Source organism: Bactrocera dorsalis, chromosome 5 (genome assembly GCF_023373825.1).
Source record: "Bactrocera dorsalis isolate Fly_Bdor chromosome 5, ASM2337382v1, whole genome shotgun sequence".
NCBI classification, from domain to species: Eukaryota; Metazoa; Arthropoda; class Insecta; order Diptera; family Tephritidae; genus Bactrocera; species Bactrocera dorsalis.
This window is the reverse complement of record NC_064307.1, coordinates 65,768,543-65,778,318: the sequence shown is the minus strand read 5'-3', so window position 1 is coordinate 65,778,318 and position 9,776 is coordinate 65,768,543. Positions and strand designations below refer to the sequence as shown.

Sequence of the window (9,776 nt, the reverse complement as noted above, 5' to 3'; positions counted from 1 at the left end):
GCCTATAATTTACTGTATTTTGACAGCAGGTTTCACAGCTGTCGCCGCAGGATGCTCTACACCTCTAACGCTTCAGTTCTTTCATTGCAAGACTAAGTCAGTTATTTCTGCCATAACCTAAATTAATTTCTTAAACTTGCCAACAGAAATTTACTGCTAAGCACTTTCTAATAACATTTACACTTGACTGCTTTTCGAAAATGCATAATTAGCAGTAAAAATATGCATTTTCTTTTGGAAGACAAAGAATTATGAATACGATTTTGCAGCTTTTCTAAGTCCTATTAGTGTTTTCACTATATTAGCTGCTTGAATAAATGCATAAGCAATTACTAATTACCGTAGCTCATGCGATATTATTTTTAGGTTTCTAGATAGTTCTAGAAGCGAGTTGTGAAATAGTGCAAAAGTTCAAAGTTCTGTTAACTTCTAATTGAGGTTATGTGGAAATTACTTTCAAAAGCTTGTCTAAATCATAGAAATTCAGCGGAACTCGCAGTAGCAGATGGGAACCGAGAAGGTAATCCAACTGTTTGCACTAAAGTAACAGCTTCCTCTATGCCTGAGAGATAATAGAACCCTAGTTATCGACCGAACCTGATGAAATGACACAACTCTCCAAGGCAGAAGCTTTTTCAATTCAAAGATGAGACCAGAAGCGGAGGGGGCGCTCTTAAATTGTCGCGCTATCGTTAAGAAGATGAGGATAGTCAAGCCAAAGCAGAGGTACAGAAGTACTGAAGTAAACGTTGGCTGATCTGAGTTACACGAGTTCTTTGACTATATTGGTAGCCTGCACCAGAACTGGATAAAACCACAGAGAGATGCAAGACGCACAAAATCAATATGCTCCTTAGAAAAATGCTGATGTTTCAACTACAGTGAGAGATCTTCCTAAAAGAACTGCGCCCAGCCAAGTAAAGAGGGAGTCAGAGAAATAGAGACGAGAATCCAGAAATACCATATGACATGTAGTAGAAGAGCAAGGTTCCGATGTCCCAACACTAGTGAGAGCTCATCCTAAACGAACTATGGCCAGCCAAGTAGAGCAAGAGTCAGAGAAACAGGTGCGAAGACAAGGCAAGACATCAAGATTCAGAAAAAATAGAACCAGAGTCCGGCCAGAAGCAGTGCTAATTAAACCGAGATGCTTCAAAACATACGACGACGCATCATGGTGGACCAAGGCGTGGTGGAAGTTCGGGCAATTTAGAAAACAATGTCAGGCACCCTGCTGTTCAAACTCAAGAAAAGAGAAAACCCGAAACCAGAGCTCGAGATATACCTTCAGTCAGCGAGTTGAAGCAGAAAGCCAAAATGGAGAACCGAAAGCTCGGCTCCTTAACCAACGCAGCAGAAGTCACGAGAAGAATGGAAAATTGAAGAAAGGAGAAAAACCGAAAACAGAGCTCCAAAATGCACACAAGAACAAACTACGTGGAATAACCGAGCCTCAATAACCGAGCTAACAAAGAAAGTCACAAAAGGGATCCAAAAGCTCAGCTCCTTAACCACCGAAGCAGAAGTCAGAAGGAGGCAAGTGATTGAGTTGTCCGCACAGAAATAGCTTATTCAAGCGGAAACGCAGATCGCAGAATATCAGAAAAGAGTCTGCTAACTTAAGGGCAGATTTGTATGCTGGAAAGGGTAAAGAGTAAATCAGCCGTCACAGCAAATTAGCATCACTATTAATTATGCCTTACTAATCAAGGAGATTGCAAATGTCAAATTAAGGCAACCTGACAGCTAATGCACACATTGCTACATACACAGTGAACTGACTGCGACGCCCTGGATTCGTGGTTGATTGAGTGGGCAGTAACGCGCGCGCTAATAATTGGAACGGAAGAACCGACGTCGCGCTGAACAGACCACAACGGTCATGTCGCACGCACTTTGCGGCCCCAACGCCACTACTCGACTTTATCGGCGGCGCATAATCCACTTACGACGGCGGCGCATGGACGCAATTCATCATGGAGTCGCATGCTGCAAGCCAGTAATACAAACTTATGCAATAACATCAGTCCGTGCACAATAGTGGCGCTAAGTAGACAAATCTGCGGCGCGCAATAAATGGTAATACGCCAGCATTGACCGCCAGGTCCACTGGCTGCGGCGCATGCGTTAAATTTACCATTTAAGGCAATCGATTTCAATTATTTTTGAATGTGCACAACATAGATCCATGACATTGGCGCAACACTTTTGGCACGCGCTGACAGTGGGTGGATGCTGGCGGCAGCGCGCTGTGTGCGCGTTTAAAAAATGGAGCCACGACAGGCATTCTAGTTGCCACTGGTGCATTACTCAATAGCAGTTACATGCCAGCGCTGTGGCGTGTTTGACCAGATTGGGTGTTGCTGCGTCGCCTTGGCGCCATTGCAACGCCTTCAACCATTTCTTGAATTATGAAGTGTGCTTCGCTGGCGAAGTTCGTAACGGCAATGGCGTGCCAACGATGTGTTTGTATGTTGCAGTGCAAGCGCCAGTCGCGCTGCTCTAGTCGTAACAGCTAAAGGGCGTGCACGTCTTGCGCGCTGTCATCCTTGTCGCGGTTTGCATAGCCACGGCGCGGTAGAACCAGTTGACTGGCGTGTTGGTCTCAGTTTTCAGCTGAATGCCAGAAGCTGCAAATACCATGGTTGAAAATGTACGATCAGCGTATAACGGAGCTTGTTGGGTAACTTATATTGCATAGCGGTAGAATGTTGCATAGCTTTGCAGGCGCCATTTCTTCGTAGAAAATTGGAAGTGTCAATTGAAGGAAATACGAAGCGGCCGCTCTAAATTATTGAAATGTATGTTTGAGATTTTGAATATTTCTGGTATACTCTTTGGTCTATTGATATAGCTGTAGAGTTTTAGCGTGTGCAGCTCTCTTCAGAAGTACTTAATCGGAGAATATATTTGATCAAGCGTTGGAGAGTAGCGAATCGAACATTCTATACCAGTTGCTTGAACAAACGGGCAGCCCTCTGTGCTAGCATGTCTTTAGTGAGATACCCGGTCGATACTAGTCTTCACGCTATAGTATCATGGCTGGAGGAAGCTCTTATGCTCAAGGCATGTGCGGAAGACTCCTTTCTCAAGCCTTCAACAAGGTGAGGCCGAGAACGGTGGTTAAAGCACTCCAAAATTTTTAGGTGTAACCAAACCTAAAAAACCGCATAAATAGTATTCTTTACGACAGAATGGTCAAGAGGAATGAGTAATGCAAGCATATATCGAAGGGTCAACCCGCACCGTGGAGTATTGTGCCCACTGCCTTGGGTTCTTGGTGTAAATACTCCACCGAAAAAAGGAGCTGTCCGGTAATAGCCTACGCTGAGGATACCTACGAATAATATGTGGAATAGCAGGAGTCGCTGCAGAAAAGACTCAGTAAACTTTTTTTTGGATGGGCTGAACCTAGGAAAGAAGGTTGGAAGGGAGTTTTCTGCAAGGAGCTTTTCGGTTTAACTCTAGGCTCTAGACTACCGTACTACTGTAACCTTTTTCAGATAAAAGTGATTGCTATGAAGGTAGTTGTAGAGGTGGAAATAGTGAAGTAGTTATTAAACTAGTTTCGGTATGTGATCATAGCGGAGTGGCTTGTAAAACGCCGAGTCCCTGCAAAGCCAATGAGCATCGAGCTTGAAGCAATGAACACCGCGTGCGCTTAGTTCAATGCTGTCCTCGCTAGAAATAGTCAACAAACTAGTAGGAGTATACGGTCATAGAGGAGTCGCTGCAAAGCCAATGAGCTCCGAGCTTTAACCGAAATAGGAACGAATTGGATGTCTATTAACGTTTCTTGCGTTCTAGCACTGAAACAATGGATCTGGCGTGCGCTTAGCAGCCGTTCGTCGACGTCCCACTCCAGCCACTGTGAGTTTCTTTTGGTTTAAAGTAGAACACAGGAGATCTTCTGAACTACCCTTAGACAAGTTCATTTTACCGCAATTATAGCAGTTCTGACTGGGCATTGTTCAAAAGGCATTGATTGGGTAAGGCTAAAAATCTTGTCGCACGCAAGTTGTCCAAGTTGTATAGAAGAGGCTGAGGTGGAAACATCGATGTACATCGAGGAGACTTTCATTTTCAATCCTTTGCAAGATTGAAGCTCTCTGTAGCCTTATCTTCACTGAAAATATAAAAAATTTTGTCAGATGCGAGTAGTCAAAATTGTATGGAGGAAAGTGTGACAGTGTGTTCGCCTAAATTGTCCAACATTTGATGCTGAAACATCTCAGCAGTCATAGCTTCGGTGAACCAGAAGCCAAAGCGGAAACCGACAATAGCTGTCTCAATAAATTTGTTAGTCTCAAAGCGCTTTGTCGATTTGTAAAGGTCTTATGATTAATTATATAGACGTTTTAAGCACCTCAATGGTCCGACGTTCTAAGCTGTCCGCGTGTGAAGCATTTGCGGATCGACCTCTAAACCAAACTTAACCTAACCCAACCCAGAAAGAAGAAAGAAAATAATTGAGGGTTTCCACTGCGATCTGTAGTCTATTGTGTCCTCTCCTAAATCACCTATGGTCACAAAGGCCCAGTAGTCTGAATAATTCCTGGAGTTTGCTGGGCGCGACTGAGGTGATGTGATCCCTGTCCACGTAGATGGATTCTAGGGCTTTAAGCCTGCTTCTACAAATTGCTGGGCAATCTATAATCAGGTGTTCTGGATTTTTCTGTCCCATCTCCCAAAACCGGCAGTTTGCGCCAGACAACATGTTGTCCATGTTGGGTAAGCGTTTCAGTGCAGGCTGCAGTGCCCTGTATAGAGCGCGACAATGAGACGGAATTGGTCTAGAGGAAGTTGTTCATATCTTTAAACCTTGCCAGGTTGTAACCTTCCAATAGTGGCTTGACACTTCTGTTGCCTGCCGCTAGTGCCGTTCTGTCCCACTCTCTCCTCCGTATAGAGCAACTCCTTTATGGATAATGATTGATTTTAGACACTTACCTGCTTAACACCGTTAAAACTATGCAAGTTAAAAGTCAGGGTTGTATTTACATGAAAATTTCCGTTATCTCGTTATATTTTATTTAAACTTTTACGCTTTTCATACATTGTCACAGTATAAAGAGTTCGTATTGACAAGTCGTTGAATACTTACAAATACACAGTTACATCACTTACATGCTTACAACTAATACTTAAAAAGAGAAACACACAAATATACGAATATGGAAGCGCTTATTGTAATGCGTAAGTAAATATCAAGAGACTTACTTAACACTAGACATACATATATGTATTTGACTTACAGCTACATAAAATTTCATGTTTTTGTTATTATTTATTATTTTTGTAATTATTAACATTAGCGTTTATTTACAAGTAATTACTAGCAATTAAAAATAGACTTAAACTTACGTAAGTGCATTGGTACTTAAGCTAAAAAAAATCGAGCAATCGAAAAATCGAAAAATCAATATTTAATGCTTTCAACTAATTTAAGCGGCGCATAAAATTTATTGAAGAGCACAATAACAATGCGTGTGTTGATTTCGTTACACATTTCAAGTTAGCGACGCTCATATACCGCGCCTGCGCGCACCGCATTTGGCAGCGCTGCGTGTTGCTACTTATGCGTGGCAGCGCGCTGCGAGGCATACAAACACACAAAAAAGCATTATTGTTACAAAAAAATGCCAACAAAACACATGTCTGCGCTGTTGTGTGGCGAGCGTGTGTATAGAAATTGGCAATCAAAATAAAAACCGAAAGCTTACGGTCACACAACATTTCTTCGGCTTACACTTGCTTGTTCCTTTGTTCAAGTTTTCTTTGCTTATGACTGTCGGCTGTCGACTTACGCAACGAATCACTTTCACTGCGGCGCGCACGCGGCGGCAGGTGTTGCTAAAGCAGCGCGCAGCATGTCTCGCACTGAACGCGTTCAACGCCTTGGCGCTTGCTCCAAATTGCTTGTTTGTTTATTATTTCTGTGGTGCGCTCAACGCGCCCTTTTGCGTAGCGCGCCACCTTGCGCTTAGAGTGATGCCCGCTATTAGCGCGCTTTCATGCGCTTAGCCTGAGTGCCGCGTTCCGCGCGCCGCTGCACTGACAAGAGCGCGGTTGTAGACTGCAAATGGTGTTTATTAGTCAGCCCATCACTAACTTCGTGGCGCGACGAAAATCGCGTGCAAATTGCGCAAATATTATGTGCGCGTATTTTTATTTCTAACACTGTGTTTGGCTGCCTACCATATATGAAGTTGTTGTGGCGCTAATATTCTCCAGATTTTAATGGGTGATTCTTTTTAGACTTGTCGTTTTCAATGAAGCAATGCTTTTGTCAGATTTGGTCTTTTTGACAGCTTTTACTTGGTCTATACCCGGTTTGGTTCATTATTTCGTGATGAAGTGATTTACTCCGGCACAACGTTTGCAAAATAATGGTTCGGTTCCCGCGACTCAAAGCCGCTACGTCCAATATTCGGTCAATATAATCGCACAGTAGAGTTAGTCAGATGATCAACCGTGGATCGGAGTCGCAACACGTTTACTTTATTGGATAATCCACAATCTGTTAGTGTCAGCTCGGAGCGCACCGAATACAATATCGAAGAAGACCCGAATGAGTTCATCCGTCATCGCACACGGAGCTACGTCCATCCACTTTAGGAAGGATTTTCGAAAGAAGCTTGATTTACCGGCTTATAAAATCCAATTCGTATAATAATTGAGACCAACTAGACATCGCGTCTTGGGACCCAAAATGAGAAGACCACAGATATCTGTTTTAACAAGAAAATTTTTGTTCATCAATGAAGCTGACTTTTGGCGCAATGAGTACCTTAATAACCAAAGTGTCGCATTTGGAGTGATGATAATCCAAAAGACATTGTTGAGAAGAGGATGGAGTCATGTGTAGAAGTTCACGCAAGTGAGGAAAGTTCTCTGAGCGCCATTCACTTGGGAGTGGCCAGAAACGATTCTTTTACATATGGCTCAAGCAGCTTACGAATTTCGGTCTTATACCAAGTATGCTCTGTCTAGCCAAAGAACAGCCGCTTGAAGGCAAACTTAAGTGAGAAAGCGAACCATTCCTTCTCAAGGTTGTGTGCTGGATTTGGGACCCACCTTGTAAACAACGCCCCGAATTAAAAGGAAACAACAGCCTCGGACGTTCTTAAATTCTCAAAAAATCACTGTTTGGACTATATTTCTTCAAAACTTAAGCCGACCAACTGTTATAATCGATCTCGAATGCTATAGAGCCCTAATTAATGTCTTTTTCGTGCCTGAACTGGTAAATGTTGATGCGGAAGACCTTCAGTACCAAAAGGAAACGGTGCAACATGGCTTACGTTCAATGATACTTTCAATTTATTGCAGAAATCTTTTGGTGAGCACATTAACACAAGCCGTGAGCCTGCGGCATGGCCTCCAAGATCTTGCGTTGTGCTACCGCTAGACTTTTTTGTGGGATTTTGTGGAGTCGCTGGTCCACCTAGTTAAGTTGAAGTTAATTGACGTCTAGGAAGCGATAATTCGGCGCGTTATTGCTGACATACTGATATGCGGCACCAATCTCGCAAAAAATGGTCGAAATTGGTTCTCTTGGCTCTTTGACTTAATGTGCGTGCCGCGGCGGTCACTTGCTCGAAACTATTTTTAAAACCTAATGACAAACCCTTAGCTTTATATTCAAGCTGTACTCTTGACCATAAATTCAATCTATGTTCATTTTATGCCTTCTGAAAACCTGATGTCTAAAAAAACACCCTGTTTTTCTATTTTCGTAGTAAATCTGGCCATAATTGCTCTTAATATGCTATGAGTGTTCGTTTCTTAAGTCTCTACTTTATCATTTATGTTTAGAATATAGTTTAAGTCTTTGCTTAACGATTTCTTGTGCTCATGCTTCTATTTTTGTTAGCTTGTCGTTACGTTTTCGCTTCCTTATTTACGCTTACTCATATCTTTCCTTTCGTTTTCTTTCTTTCGTGCTTAAGCGCTTAAGTACAGCTTATCTTAAGTAATACGTGTAGTGAGTTCTTATTGTTAAATACACTCCCTGGGAGCAAATGTGCACTTGGAGTTCTTACAACCTAAAAATGTGGGACTTACTCGTATATGCTAGAAAATTGGTTTCCTTATTACTACGTTCATAAAAATTAAATTTTCCTTTCAGTTTTTAACTTAGCTTAGCGTTTCGTATTGCAATAAGTTATACTTTTATACTTTGAGTTGCTCAGTGCTCGACTGTCGCGCGGCTTTTTGTCACCACTGTCAGCAGCCAATGTCGTCGTCGTCTTCTCAATTCACTTGTGTTTCGTGTGAATTTTTAAACTTTCGCTTGTAGTTCGTTGGTTGTACCTAGTACATCATGCCCGGATGTACCGCACCGCCGCGTTGGAAGTACACGTTCGGATTACTGCTTAATGTTGGTTCCAACGTCGTGTAAAGATTGGTCTCATCGGGTCGTATAAATAAACCTGTCGAGTAGATGAGAGAGCAAAACGAAAATCATGTTAGACCAAAATATTGAGTAGGAAGTTTTTACTATGGAAGAAAGAGAGACTATGGTGATGGTGTGAGAAAAGAGAAAACTTATTGAAAAAGAAGTGTTGTTTACTATATGAGGAAGAACGAGATAAATATGCAAGCTGTTGAAGGTTGAAAAGAGAAAAACTACTGAGGAGGAAGCGTGTACTATGTGAGAAAGAGGTGAGTTTACAAGCTTTTGAAGGTATGAGACTAATAGAAATCAACCTTTAGATGCCAATAATTCCAGGAGATACTCGGAAAAGCTTTGAATAAAAATTTTCTTCATAATATTTACTATAATAGTAGATTAGAAATTGAAAAATGATGACAAGAACTAGGGGTGTCAATGCATAGAGTCAGTCTTTCAATTGCCCAAACTGCCAACTGAAAAGTGTTGGAAAGAACTAGGCGTGTCAATGCATAGAGACAGTCCTTCAATTACTATGACGAAAAATTTCGATAAAGCGTCGCTTAAACAGCTTTAGACAGAGTAAGTTTCAATGCCATTTCAGTTTTTTTTTTAGATATGAGTAAAAGAGCAAACAGCGAGTGTGACTGGCATATATGCTCTCTAAGGCTATAAAGCTTTTCGAACATTGAAGTCTCACAAACATTTTAGATAAGGTGAGAAATAAGTTGATCCCTAGCAACTGGCGGAGAACGAAGCTCTCGAGAAATGTAACGAATTTATGACGGAGAAACATGTAAGCAAGGCGAGAGAATGAAGCTCTCGCGACAAGTATTGAATTCATGTCGGAGTAGCATATCAGCAAAGATTTTGAGCTCATCATAACCAGAAACAGTACAGTCTGTATATACTAGTCTATAACTAGTTTTTTTTGGATGATATATAGGACTGAAATTGTGTACGCGTCCTTTCCACTTCAAGAAGTCGCACATTTGTGGGAACCGTCGATGTTGGACTGTGATTTCATATAGCTGCCCTACAAACTGATCGATAAAAATCCAGTCCTTATACGGAAAACTTTTTTATTTGATGAGATATCTTCGCGAAATTCAGGACAAATTAATTTCAAAATCAATGCTACAATCTCCGAAGAAATTATTAAAATTGGACTACTATAGCATATAGCTGCCCTACAAACTGTACGATCAAAATCCAGTCCTTGTATGGAAAACTTTTTTATTTGACGAGGTATCTTAACAAGATTTCGCACAGATAATTTTTTAAAGCAGCAGTATAATCTCCGAAGAAATTATTAAAATCGGACAACTATAGCATATAGCTGCCATACAAACTGAACGAGCACAATAAAGGAGTTGTATGG

General features: G+C 41.6%; 1 protein-coding gene across 4 annotated transcripts in view; it reads right to left on the bottom strand.

Moving 5' to 3' along the window:
* Positions 1-5,004: 5,004 nt before the first annotated feature.
* LOC105225957 (uncharacterized) overlaps positions 5,005-9,776 on the bottom strand; it is a 51,944-nt gene continuing 47,172 nt past the window's right edge. For all 4 annotated transcript variants that reach the window (XM_049457665.1, XM_049457664.1, XM_049457666.1 and 1 more), the window contains one exon: positions 5,005-8,435. In XM_049457665.1, the coding sequence (XP_049313622.1) occupies positions 8,379-8,435 (57 nt within the window). In that variant the 3' untranslated portion in view covers positions 5,005-8,378. The remainder of the gene's footprint in view (positions 8,436-9,776) is intronic.